At 37.5% G+C, this 14,357-nt stretch overlaps 1 protein-coding gene and 1 long non-coding RNA gene across 2 annotated transcripts in view; one reads left to right on the top strand and one right to left on the bottom strand.

Annotated features, from left to right (window-relative positions):
• Positions 1 to 1,135: 1,135 nt before the first annotated feature.
• LOC311291634 lies at positions 1,136 to 11,262 on the bottom strand. Its single transcript, XR_014627587.1, has 5 exons — positions 11,148 to 11,262; positions 3,336 to 3,419; positions 2,743 to 2,782; positions 2,100 to 2,219; positions 1,136 to 1,997 (listed from the first exon to the last, which is right to left on the bottom strand). It is a non-coding gene; the product is annotated as an uncharacterized lncRNA (long non-coding RNA).
• A 255-nt stretch (positions 11,263 to 11,517) lies between these two features.
• Positions 11,518 to 14,357, top strand: part of efr3a (EFR3 homolog A) — a 46,926-nt gene continuing 44,086 nt past the window's right edge. Inside the window, exon 1 of the mRNA XM_084410692.1 lies at positions 11,518 to 11,629. Within this exon, the coding sequence (XP_084266818.1) occupies positions 11,620 to 11,629 (10 nt within the window). The 5' untranslated portion in view covers positions 11,518 to 11,619. The remainder of the gene's footprint in view (positions 11,630 to 14,357) is intronic.

Genomic DNA, 14,357 nt, shown 5'->3' with positions numbered 1-14,357 from the left:
ACAGCTGATTTAGTCAAAATGACAGATTTATGCAACCTTATGACTTCTGAAATGATTTGTTTCAGTCTTTTTGAGTGGAACTTCCCCAAACCAGAAATGCCTCCCATAATCTAAAACGCAGTAGGCTCATTTAGGAAAAAGATGGATAGGGAATTAGGGAGTGGAACAAGCCACTCATTCTCAGATTCACCTGTGCATGTTAAAGCGACTTGATTACACCAATTATTGGCTGAGATCATGGCTCAATACTAAAAAAAGACATCACTGACATGACACACAATTATCTCTCTGTCCGTCGCTCTCTCTCCCTTCATCAAGCCGTCTGGTGAATAAGTGACTGAGGAGATCAAGGAAAAGGGAGGCAGAAAGAAAAGGAGGCCCCGATGAATCGGAACACACACATCCAGACACACCACGCACATTCACAACTGAAACACAGAAATGAGGAAACCTTCACTAAAATAGCCATTGGAAAAAAGACACAGAAAATACATTAGCACTTCTGCAGGAAAAGCATTACCTACCACACACACACACACACACACACACACACACACACACACACACACACACACACACACACACACACACACACACACAGTGTCTCTGCTTAGAGTGTTTCAGCTCAGATAGGCATGAAGGACATTCTATATTCAGCAGACACATTTGCGTAATTATAGAATCTCCGCCTGGAAAGACCAGGTGTCTGGGCTTAATTTGTGTTTATCATGGTTGGGGTGTTTAAAATTAAATGGTTGGTCATAGTTTAATTCACTCTCCTTAATGTCTTTGTGTCTCTCTGGTCACATACACACAAATGCAAAACCCCACAAAGCAGCTTAGCTTTTGCCACAAACCTTCATGAATTTGCTGTCAGGTCTCTTTCAGGTCACCTTCATGTCTCTACCCCAAACAACACAGGACAGCAGGAGGCAGTAGAGAGAAGCTGAACACACACACACACACACACACACACACACACACACACGCACGCACGCACGCACGCACGCACGCACGCACAGTCACCAAAAGTGACAGTAAATTCATTTATAATGTCTTATAATTTGTATTATAAGTACTATTGTACTGAGTGTATTATTGTACTGAAGATTTCAACATTGATAATAATCAGAAATGTTTATTTAGCAGCAAATCAGAATATTAGAATGATTTCTGAAGGATCATGTGACACTGAAGACTGGAGTAATGATGCTGAAAATACAGGTTTGCATAACACGAATATAAGACATTTTTCAAATATATTCATATAGTAAAATAGTAATTATATACTGTAACAATATCGCAAAATTTTTTTGATCAAATTAATGCAGCTTAAGAGACTTAATTCTAAAAAAGAATCTTACCAACACCAAACTTTTGAACAGTAATAAACATCCAACTAAAAAGGCACAAAAAAACCCATAAAATTATCATCATAATCAATTTAGTCAATATGACTCTAACTTTACAAATCTAATTGTATAAAACTTTAGGTCACTTCTGATGGATTATTTGAATCATTCATATTCTTCCTATATTTTTTTTTTCTTCAAGAAACATTTTTTGTGACTTTTAGTGATTTTTTCTCATCATATTTGCATCATTAATATGTTTTAAATTCAAATAATTTAATTATTGGAGGAGAATAAGACAGCAAGTTATACAATCTTGAAAGTAAATCAACATTTGAGCATGATATGTTCTTTGATTTCTAACAAGGTTGAAGGTCACCTAATAAATAAGAAACTAAAAGAAGCCGAGAGGAAGAAACAAAATAGTTGTTAAAAACTTAAATTCCCATAATCCCACCCACATTTCTGCTTCCATGCTGTCTTGTGCTGCTTGCATGTGTTTGTTTGTGTGTTGTGTGTGTATGTGTGTTGGATTCAGCCACCTGTCAGCTCATTCTGCTGTTGATGTTTTAGGTTCCAGAACTGTGGGAGTGATCCATCAAATTCAGCCCTAGAGTCCAGCGCTGTTCACACATTCTGCCGTTACTATGAGAGACGTGAAGAAGTAGGAAGGCAAGCAAGAAAAACACAGACAGAGCTGTAATTAAATACACATACAGTATCTACCAGTTTCTGCGTCTCTCTCACCTGCTTCATAATTAATACTTTATCTTTCTCTTTTTATAGCTCCATTTCCATGAACATCTTTCTTTCATTTAGGCTTTTTCACTTTTATTTTGAATTCCCCTTTCAGAGGAAGCCAACATTCTGTGTGTGAGAGAGAAAGAGACAGTGGCAGTGTTTCACAGGAAGACAGAGAGTACACTTACTATAAATAATGAAAACCCTCCATATCAAATATGTTCTGTTCATAACCCTTTAGCAGATACTAAACAGAATTACTCAAAAGATCTAAGTGAAAATGAAAAAGAATATAATAAGATTTAAATTTGAATACACTAGCGTTCAAATGTTTGTGGTCGGTAAGATTTTTTAAATGATTTTTTAAATAAGTCTCTCATCCTCAGCAAGGCTGCAGTTATTTGATCAAAATACAGTAAAACACTTTATTCCTGTAAAAAACATTTATTCCTGCGATGCAAATCTGAATTTTACTTATTATTTCAGTGTCAAAAGATCCTTCAGAAATCATTCAAGAAACATTTATTATTAATATCAATGCTACTTTTTGTGGAATCTTTTTTTCAGGATTCTTTGAAGAATAGAAAGTTCAAAATAACAGCATTTATCATTTTAAAGGGATAGTTCACCTAAAATATTAGTTACTCACCCTCAAGTTGCTCCAAATCTATATGAATTAATTTTTTCTGCTGAACACAAAAGAAGATATTTTGAAGAATATGGGTAACCAAAAAGTTGATGGACCCCATTGACTTCCATGATATGGGGGAAAAAATACCAACTCCTCATTTTTTTTAAAGTCAGTTTAATGTAATTTAAGTTGAAATTACTTAAACATCCAAGTTGATTGTACTTAATTTTTTTTTTACAGTAATCCAATAAAATATTAAAGCTACTGTATAACTTTCATAAAATCGAAACTGCCCCTAATGTATTTTCTTTAACATCCACACACATTTTTCCCTTTTTAACAAAGAAAAGAATAGTCTTTTTGAAAAATCTGTTTAAAATCATCCATCTCATGCTCTGCTTCTACTATTACTTTTTCTTTTGACTGACGCCATCTAGGCCATGACGGTGGGAAAAATGTTATCAAAAGCCAAATAGCTATTTGGACATTGTTTTAGAGTATTAATATAGGTAATGCAGAATTTTAATGGTGGTTACCACTAATTTGACACCAATATAATAAAAGGTATGTAATAACAGCAAATAACAATAGATCTGAAAAAGAAGTGTTACCATTGGGAAATGAGGACATGTCCTGGAGGGTAATCGTGATCTTCAGTTTCCATGTCCCGGGTTCAGTTTCAGTTAGAGGGTCACCTATTGTATAAAAAAATAAAAAAACAGACTTTAGGAAACCTGTTTGAAACATTATTTTTGCAATTTGGTTTGGTGAAATTACACCCTGCAGTTTTAAACAAAAGGATGAAAGAAAAGAGGGGCAAATGTGTCACATTAATATTCATGTATGCATTACCTCACTACCACTCTGAGACTTTATGGAGACGTAATAAGTCTAATGTGACATATTGCAGAAGAGAAATCTTCTTTTTCTGAATATAACAATTTTGTCAAATTGTTTCTTTAAGGTTAAAAAGTAAAATGACCAATCTGTTCTCTCCACTGCTGCAGTCTATTACTGAAATGTTCCTGTTCGCTCAGAGTATCCAAGCACTTTTAGCTTATTTTATTCAAAGGCTGATGGCTGCACAAAACCTATACAGTTGTTCCCTTCTTAATCATGTTCAAAATCTTTTCCATTGGCACGAAATATGATTGACAGTTCCACAAGTACATTTATAATGCTTTAGGAAAACTGCATCTCATTCTCATAGCTTTGAAACATTTTGCACAATGTAAACCCAGACCCAGACTGGTAAATCCCCCACTTTTCACACAGGCAGACGATAATTCCTTTTTGTCAGCTCAAGTTAATTGCATATGGTTTTTAATCATTCATAGATCAGTTATTTTTACTGAAGCTTACAACTTGGGATTCAATTGTCCTGTGGTTTTTAATTAATTGTTTGAAAGAAGGAGTTTCAGTTATGTGTTGTTTGTTAACATTGCACACAACACCTCGCCACTTCCCGAGACAATATTAATCTCACACAGTGTTGTTTAAATCTAAAGTGTCTGAATCAAAGTAAATATTAAGTAAAAATGAAGAATTATACTAAATTGAATGAGAGTATTTTAGATCTCACAGTCTCAAACACTGAATAACAAAACATACATTTCCTTAAAGTGAACATTAAACCTCGCTTATAATCTACTTCCACAATAGGACAAGGTAACCATTCTTGAACACTGAGGGTGGACAATTACTTTTGTGAACAATAAGGCCCGCCTTCTTTGATTTGATTTGATTGGATATGATTTCATCTCAGTCATTTTGACATTGCGCTGTTAGACCACTTAGGCAGACCAGACAAAAATTGTAACTTACATTTTTTTTGTCATCCTTCATCAAACAAAGTAGTGCATAATTAAGTACAGTAGAGCAGCATCAAAAATATTGAATATAAGGGGCACAATTTGGCCATTTCAAATTTTTTGGGGCGACTTGTCCCCCTCATTGTCTATGGTGATATATGATGATATTCAAGGGATAGGTCATTGTTTTATCCAGATTAGACCTTGAAAATGTTTCGACATTTTAATGAAATATTCCGAAGGCAAGCATTCTGTGAGCATACACTAAAGTATTCTGCACAAAAAGACCAGGAATGGTGAACCAGATTTCACAAAGTACCACATGTTCCTGGATCAACATCTTTGTTGATCCTGGAACAACTTTCCAATCAACCAATCAGATTTGAGGGACAAGTTTACAGTTTATGTCAAGTTTAGGCTTAGAACCAGGGTGAGGTGCTTCAACATCAGTGGTATAAGACCTATACGTCTTGGTGACAGATCCTACAAGACACCTTCAGGTGGTCTTGTAGAGTCCATGCCTCAGTGGGTCAAAAACAGGCAGGAGGTCATAATGTTTTAGCACATCAGTGTAGACTGCATTAGCCAATAATTCATAACAAGGATGTCAAAAAAAGCAACCGCAGGCATCAATTGACCAATGACATTTTTAGAATTGAGCTCTCAGAAATCCAGTTCGCTGTATTCCTGCTTGATTTCAAACTGATCCTGCATCTTTACACATTCCAGTCCATTAAACTAACACTCAGCTATACAATTCACATTTCTATCTCTGCTCGACTGCATTCAGCTCTGAAGCATCTGACTGCCTCATCATAAGAGCTCTACCTCGAAAGTGTTAGTCCTCCCCCATAGAGATGCTCTACAGTCACATTACAAGACCCATTGACTCATTCTTAATGACTCCTAGTGTTTCCTGACAAGTTCTGTCTTTCCTACACCATGATCTTGTTATTATTCCAAGCACGGGGGGTCTAAATTTAGTTGACCCGTTTAGTTGTCTTCTTGCGTTGTTTGCTACCTGTCCTAGTAGTTGCCACTTTATATATGCATTTTCTATAAAGCCTTTTGAGAAAGCATTTGCTAAGAAAATAAACCTAAACAAATCTTATGGTTAGTATGAAAGAAATATCACTAAGCAACATTTTATGTTGCACACAGCTAACTATAAATATTACATAAATACCCAATCAATACAAAATGTTCCAGCCAGCAACATGTCTTTCGTGATCTTCATTCTTTGAAATCTGCTCTGACAGAGTGATCTGATCTCTCAGAAACATAATAATATCTGTGGGCGCTTCTTAGGCATTTTATAAAAATAAAATGCCCAGTCTTTCAGCTTTATTTTTATATAAAATCAATTGAATCATCACGTAGGAGTCTGTTTTTTTTTTTTTTTTTATCTTGTCGGGAGTTTGAGAGAATATTTTGAAGTCACTCTCAATTGCAAATACCATTTGTGTGTTTATTATGCAATCCATCCATAAATCAATTCTGTCCGAAGACCACTGAATAGACATTGGGTCCAAATGCTAGAGTTTGTGAAAAATGTCAAACCCCCTCTGGAGAGAAAAATCAAACTGTCTGTTTCTCTCACACAAAAACAGTTGTTCTATGGGTCAACATTGATCTGAAGCTCAGTGTGAAGCTTGAAGGAGGAAAAGTGGAAATCCTTAAAGGTGGGCATGTTGTGTAAGTATGTAAATAATGGGTGAACCAGATTGACTCACTTTATAGGTTGAAAAATTAAATCTGCATGTTTTCAAAGCATATATAAAATCAATGTTGATGGGAAATAACAGCATATAATATAGGCTATATCATGTCACATAAAATATACATTGCTAGTCCAAAAATGAAAATTCTGTCTTCATTTACACATCCTCAAGTCATTGCAAACCTTACTTCTTCCATAGACAACAAAAGGATGCTTCTTCTCTCTATACGATAAACGTGACTGGTCACCACAGACTGTCAATAAAAGTGAAAATAAAAAGAAACAAACCCCCAAAAAGTAGTCTGCGCAAGTATTACTCGAGCAAAACATTTCCAAAATGTCTGAAGCCATACCATAAAACAAACCAATGTTTAAGTTGTTAATATTCCTGAACATTCTTCATAATATCTACTTCATAGAAAATCATACAAGTGAGTTTAGAGTGTCCAACTTTACTTATGTTTAGTTGCTACAAACAAGCTTTCCAATCAAAGAAACAATTAGCAATTTCATCAAATCAAGAAAATATTTCCATATTTATTTCCACATTGGAAGTCCCCATATAAAAGTTTGAAATTGACACAAATTGAAGTGTATTAAATTACTATCTTCAGATTGATTAAGAGAATAATGAATAATGAGGATGAATAATGAGTATGTGTGGGTTTGTCTGTAAATATGTGGGTAGCCTGCAAATAATATATATCCATTAACTTAATTATTTAACATCAATATTTTAGATTACCATGCATATATGCAAAGGAAAGTGTTTAAGAAGCAATCACAGCAATGCATGTGTGTGCATTCAATATTCATGATTTACATTACACGAGAGTAGATGTTAAAACTTCATGCTGATTTGAACTCGGCTCTCGCCAAGATAAGCACCAACTAAGACATAGCTTTACAGTAAACTAATGTGATCCATATGTGTCTCCATCCATTTACGTTTCCTTCCATATGATGTAGATATCCTTCTGTCTGGTGTTAATGGCTGAAGTGTAATGCTGGCTCCAGGGATCAGCTTATTTTGCCTCCCTGGCGCATCAGTACACACAACGGCTGTGATGCTGGCTCCGGGGATCGACCACAGTGCGGCCTCCCCAGCCAATCAGCATGACAACCGTCTGGATTGAGGTAAGTAGAGTACATCTCTGGGGTCTTCAAGTGGGCACCTTCCATCCTCAGTGTTTCATCAACTAGCCCACGACACCACAAGAGGACTTGACGGTGATTCTGGCGTCCCAGCATCACCCCCCTCTGTGCCCCACTCAACTCAGCCCAGCTTACTTATCTGTACATCAGTGTTTCTTTCTTTCTATTGTGCTTGAGATCCCCAGCCAGAATCTTTCCGTCTCAACCACAGCCAGTTGCTGCTCCTCTCTACTGCTTCAGATAAGTTCTTCACTGTGCGACGCAACTCTTGGCCACTGAATCCGACGTCTCTGAGAAACCGGGTTGTAGAGTGTGCCACAAATCCTCGACAACCCACTTCCACTGGGTAGACTCGGACTCTCCATCCTCGCTGTTTCGCTTCAATGGCTAGTTGAGCATACCGCAGTTTCTTCCTCTCATACGCCTCATCTACAGCATCCTCCCATGGCACTGTTAACTCTACCAGGTGAACAAGGCGTGCTGATCCAGCCCACAAGAAAATATCTGGTCGAAGGTTAGTGGTGGCAATCTCAGGTGGAAAAATAAGCCATTGATCAACATCTGCCAGCATTTTCCAGTCTCTAGCAGCTTCCAGTTGTCCTGGGCGAGGATTGGTTTTAACACCTTTTCTTGGTGGTTGCTCTCCTGAGCAGAGGAGTCTTTTGTGTGTAATGTTTTGATAGAACAGGTGGCAACTTATTGGTCATGTTACGCTTGTCTTCCAATGCTAAGGCCAAACATCGCAGCACCTGGTCATGGCGCCAAGTAAACCGCCCTTGGCTGAGAGCCACCTTACATCCTGTCAAAATGTTCCTTAATGTTCCAGGTGATGAACACAAAGGACATGAGGGATCCTTTCCTACCCAGAGGTTTAGGTTCTGTGGTGATGGGAGAACATCACATGTTGACCTGATGAGAAAACTGATCCTACTCTGTTCCATTGACCATAGGTCTTGCCAGCCAATCTTGCGTTGTTCCACACTCTCCCATCTCATCCAAACTCCCTGCTTGGCCTGGGAAATGGCCTTTATACACCTCATCCTCTCCTCCTGCTTTTGCACCTTGTTGACTACCAGCTTCCTCCTTTGAGCTGTGGCTGCCTTGTGCCATGTAGGAGGAGCTAAACTGAGACCAAGAGCCCCTCTTCCATGCTGAACTTGCCCCATGATATCACCAATTCGAAGGGCAGCCTTTGCATCTTCCACAGCTTTCTTTGCTGCCCACTTTCTTCCAGTTTTCAACACAGGTGCTGCCTCCCTTAAGCATTTGTCGCGTGACTCTACTAATGTAATTTCCAGTCTGACCTTGGCGCACTTAAACTCCTCGGTTAGAGCGGAGACTGGTAGCTGCAGTATTCCTTTACCATAAAGTCCCACTCTGCTGAGGCAGCGTGGAACTCCCAACCATTTCCTGATGTATGAACTGATTAAAGCTTCCAGCTTCTCTACTGTTGTCAAAGAAACCTCATACACAGTCAGTGGCCACAGCAACCTCGGCAGCAGACCAAACTCAAAGCACCAGAGTTTTAGTTTGCCTGGTGGAGCGCAGCTGTCTATGCTCTTCAACCCTTCCACTGCTTGTCGTCTAACTTCTCCCACACGAACTGTGTCCTTTAGATCCCCATCGTACCATCTCCCAAGCCTCTTCACTGTCTTCTCAGACACTGTTGGTATTGCCTCACCATTAATGAAGAATGTTTTACTAATAACTACGGCACTTTACTGAATGACTGGCAATACCAGTAGTACACAGCTACTCCATTACTCAATCAATCAAACTGCCCAAACTTTCAAGCTTCATTAAACCACCAATATCAATGAGGCAGAAAATGTGTGTGTGTGTGTGACCACAGAGAGAAATAACCACACATGATGGAGATTATTGGTGAAATAGGGTTATTTGGCCAGCATTTCAGTAATAATTATGCAAATGTTTGCATCTGGATCTCAGCTATGCATCATGTTTGTGCAACTTTAGCACATTGAGTTAAACTTTTGAGCCAATTCAATGTAAACGCATTTAGTTATGAGACGTGCACACGAGTGAGTGACTGATATGTTTTCAGTGTTTAACAGATGCTTAGATAAAATGGAGCTTAATCACACATAATTCCTGTAAAGCAAAGGTCTTTATCTTAATACTTTGTATTCTCTCTCTCTCTCTCTCTCTCTCTCTCTCTCTCTCTCTCAGGTCATCATAGCTTTGGCTGTTTGACTGGATGGTTTCAGCTTATCCGAAAATAATCCGGTTATACGTGGCAGGTCTGACAGAGGCAGACATTACTGAGCTTTGTATTATTATTTATTATGACCACTGTAAATGATTGGATTCTGTCGTAATGAAACGGCAGGCTTTTGTAACAACAAATATATCAACAACCAGTTGCAACAAACCCCTTAAATCCATCAGTAATACTCTTAAATTATTACAAAGGGTTTTCCAATATGAAGTTGTTATTTTTTCTGGGTACATGTGATCTGAAGTTTTAACTGTCAGGCCACAGGATTTTAAATTAAATAAATCGTTCACCCAATAATTAAAATTATTCACTTACACCTCATGTTATTTCAAACCTATATTATGCATTTGTTCTTCTGTGGAACACAAAAGGAGAAATTATGAAGACTTGAATTATGTATGCATGTTGTACTCTTTTCAATTCAGTTACAATGAATCAACCCAAAGCTTTCAAGCTAAATTTATTCAGTTATTCAGTGATAATCTTTCCCTATATAGTGGACCATTAACTGCTGGCTGCAACCGAAACGTTAAGTAAGTTGAACTTGAGAACCTGATCAGTCAGATTTGTGAACAAATCAGTGAAAGCAGTTTTATGAACCTGATTGAAAAGCATTGAAAAGATCTGACTCAAAAGAATGATTGGTTAACGAATCTTCTGTCATGAACTCACATAAACAGACCAAAGAAGCTCCAAGTACTTATGTAAAGATCTTTTGTGAATAGCGATTTAAATTTCGCTCTATTTCTTATCTTCAGAGGAATTGGAATTTTAGTAAAAATAGGTCACAAGGTATACTCGCAGAACAGTGGAAACATTTAGGGAAAAAAATTAAGAATTAAGTAAATAAATAATTTAAAAAAATAATTTCAATGAATAAATAAATAACTTGTTTAAAATAAAGAAATATATAATACATTCAACAGTACTATCGTGAGAAGAAAAAACATAATAATGTAACATAAAAAAAAAAGTAACATGTCCAAATAATATTTAACACATATTTATCATATTAATTATAAATTCATCTTTATACATTAATAGTATATATATATATATATATATATATATATATATATATATATATTGGTATATTGGGGGAAGAAAAAAACAAATAAGTAATAGCCTTCAAAAATTCTATGGTAAAGAGCCATAGAACAAACAAAGTCATTATTCATTAATGAGTAAATGATATTAGCAATTTCATTTTTGGTTGAGCGATTCCTTTAAGAAATTGAAAGTGATATTCTGCTCACATGCCATGCAAAACTCTGAGAGGTAATATATCTTTTAATGACACACACACACACACACACACACACACACACACACACACACATCTGAGCAGTCCATTAACCTAAATCGAACGCAACTGAGATTGTCCTGGTTATTAATTTTAGAAGCTGGATGAGGGAGCAGATCAAATTCACACAACCGTGCAGAGACTTGTTTTTATAATTAAATTAAATTAAATAAACAAGTTTTCTATTTTACCCACCTGTTCCACTTTGTGAATCCCTGCAGCGTGGGTTGTTTTGGGTTTTTTTTTCAACCTCGACGCGTGCGCTGCGCGTGCTCTCATAGCTCCTCTCCGCTCTCGACTGTCACTTCCGTGTTGGCGTGTCCCGACGTCACGCGGAATGTGAAGCAGGAAACGCGGATGTGTTGCGCTTAATCTGCATCTACAGGTATTCACACACAACTCCCTTTCTTTACTTCTTTAATTATTGACAACACAGACACAGTTCCGCCATGTTTGATAATGTGTGCTCGTAGCCGTCAGTTTAAGGTTGGTATTGTTGAGGGGTTCTGATCGGATTCGTTTAATCCGTATATCTGTGCTTGTGTGTGTTTGTATGTGTGTGATCCAGCCGTGCTCCTATCCATATGTCGAAGCCAACCCCCCTTCCAAGCTGATCTGATCCAGACGCAGTGCTTCGTACGCGGGTTGGACGGAACCGACTGGAGGAATGCCTGCCGGTAAGAAGCCGAACCCTCGTCGGTCACAGCCTCGACCCTCTGTCCTCTGTCAGTCACTTAAGACGGTTTATGCTGCAAATGTTCTGCTGCAGTGTGTATGTGAGAATAAGTCGGTGTCATTACTGGGGTTCTGCTGATCTCAGCTCTTCCCAGCTAACTTACTTCTGTATTAACAGAAAAGCCCAAACAAAATTGCTATGGTATTACCATGGTTTTGGTTCTCATACCAAGGTAACGTTACATGAATATGTTAATCATTCAGTACCATGGTTTTCCCAGAGTTCCCACGGTCATTGGCATTGCAGTTTATTTTACCCATGATCCCGTGCAGGACAGTGACTCACGTCAGACTCCGGTGAGGTGTTGGCATTGATGCCATATACCTTGACAGCAGGTGGCACTGGCATGTGATTTAGTGTCAGCACAAAATTCCTACTCAGCAGGGTCCAAGACGGACATCTTACATAATGTATTTGGATGTCTATGATTGTAGTGTTTCTGAAACGCTAATGAAAATCTCCTGCAGCCAAGAGACATTGTTGTGCGTCATTCTTCAGTGTTATTTTAGTATCATTGAGACCCTATTAAAGTTTTTATAAAAGTTGTCAGGAAACAGAAGTTCTAATATTCCTTTCTTACCCTATTGTGACGTATTTTGAGTGAAACGGCTTCTCGAATGAGAAAAGAATGTTGGGCGGGACTTGATTTTGTCCATTGGGAATTGATTGGATGGTTATGTTTGCTATTGCTGTGATGTCATGTGAGTGACAGGCCGTCCCACCCTCACGCCAGTAAACGTGTCATCAGAAAACAGAAGAGATATAAGAGTGAAGGGAAGTTATTTTTAGTTAAGTTATGATTAAAGAGGACACATATTTTTTAAAAGTAATGATGTGCATGAATAAATCATTTATAATACACACTAGTGAAACAGTGTTTAAACAGTAATGATGTGCATGGATCAATAATTTATAATAAACACTAGTGAAACATAGTGTTTAACATAAACACTACAATATTCCATAAAAAAAAAAATAAGAATGTTCAAGTCCCCGTGAACAGGAAGTTGCAACCGACTTAACTTCAGTGTTGTGGCTAGGGTTGCAAAGGGGCTGAACATTTCCGGTAAATTTCCGGAAAACTTTCCAAAGATTTTCAAAATTCCTGGAAAGTTTCTGGAAACTTTGCAACCCATTGTGCTGCTGATGTTGTTGTAAATCAGCTTGCAAAATTGCTTTGGTATTATTTTCGTTTATGGTTGTATATGAGAAGTTTAGTTTGGCATGTTTTTTTTTTATTTGCCATACTGTAAGTTTTTTTTTTTTTTTGGTGTGTGTGAGACTTTGATGTTGTTTAGTTTGCTGTTTCCAACAGATTTTGTGTTTTGTTTGGCAAATGTTGTTGCCATTTATGAGAGTTGTTGTTTACAATATTTGTTTTTTTTTTCTGTGTCAAATGCACAAATGATGAAAACATTATGTGTACAGTTTGAATAGCTAATATACGTTCACATGTGATGTGACCACGCAAGTTAAATTCTATAATAACTTGGCAAGTTGCTACAACACCAACTTCTTTCTGTATTTTCATATACAAACATACATCAATGTTTAATGTCACAGCCACTCCTATGTGTAAATAAATAACATAAAGTAGTCCTTCTCACTGTTAGCTGTGTAAATATATCTGACGTTTTGTAACCAGTATAAGCTAAATCTAACATACGTTTATTTGAGACAATACTGCCATTACACACAGTAAGTTGCCATACTGTTGTGTTTCAATGTTTTGGTGGTGTTTACTTTATTGACTGCTTTTTTGTTTGGTGTTTGTGATGTTTAGTTTAGCATAGTGTATAGTTTTGTGTGCCATTTAGATTGCCATTGGTCGACGCTTTGGTGTTAATTAGTTTGCAAGACTATTTTTGCCTTTGATTTGCATGTTTGGATGGGGGTTGTTTGTTTGGGGTTGCTGTTGTTGGTTTTAACATTTGGCTAACATGTTACGATAAGGTTTTATTTGTTAACATTAGTTACCTAAATTAGTTAACTAACAATGAACAATATTTCTACAGCATTTTAAGTCTTTAAAGGTGAACTAAGTAATAGGGCTGGGCGATATATCGCATGACATTGTTATGCGCATCTCGTCAGTTGATTAGTAGTAAATCGGCATCACCTGCTTTCAGACGGAGCGGCATTTACTACACAGAGCCGTAGTTCACTGATAAGCTGAGCCATATCGCATTAATTATCACGGACGTATCGCCTGCGATAATTAATGCGATTTACTACCAATCAAGGAACCGGCTTTACTGACGAGATGCGCATAACAATGTCATGCGATATATCGCCCAGCCCTACTAAGTAACTTTTTTACCTTAACCGAACAGCTTCGGAGTCATTGGAATAGTTATATTACTTTTTTCGGGTTGAATGGTGGTCGTCTCGCACCCCCCAAGCGCTTGTGAGCCGAAAAACCACCCTTGCAACTTTGGGCCGCCGGCCTCAGCGACAGGAAGTATCGCGTGATATCAGGTCTCGAATTGCTTTACGGCAAAAAAATCAGCTAAAATTCTGTCATTATTGCGCTGTTCGAACCCGAATGAAGAAGACGTTTTAAAGAATGTCCCATCTGCTTTGATGTCGTTGATCTACTAGCCTCTGGTATCTGAGAGTCGTCAACGAGGTTTTCGACAGTTGTCAAATATCTATTCTGAAGCTGTAGG

The sequence above is a fragment of the Rutilus rutilus genome, assembly GCF_951802725.1.
Source record: "Rutilus rutilus genome assembly, chromosome: 6".
In the NCBI taxonomy this organism is placed as follows: Eukaryota; Metazoa; Chordata; class Actinopteri; order Cypriniformes; family Leuciscidae; genus Rutilus; species Rutilus rutilus.
The sequence above is the reverse complement of the archived record's forward strand: the minus strand, read 5'-3'. Positions and strand labels throughout refer to the sequence as shown.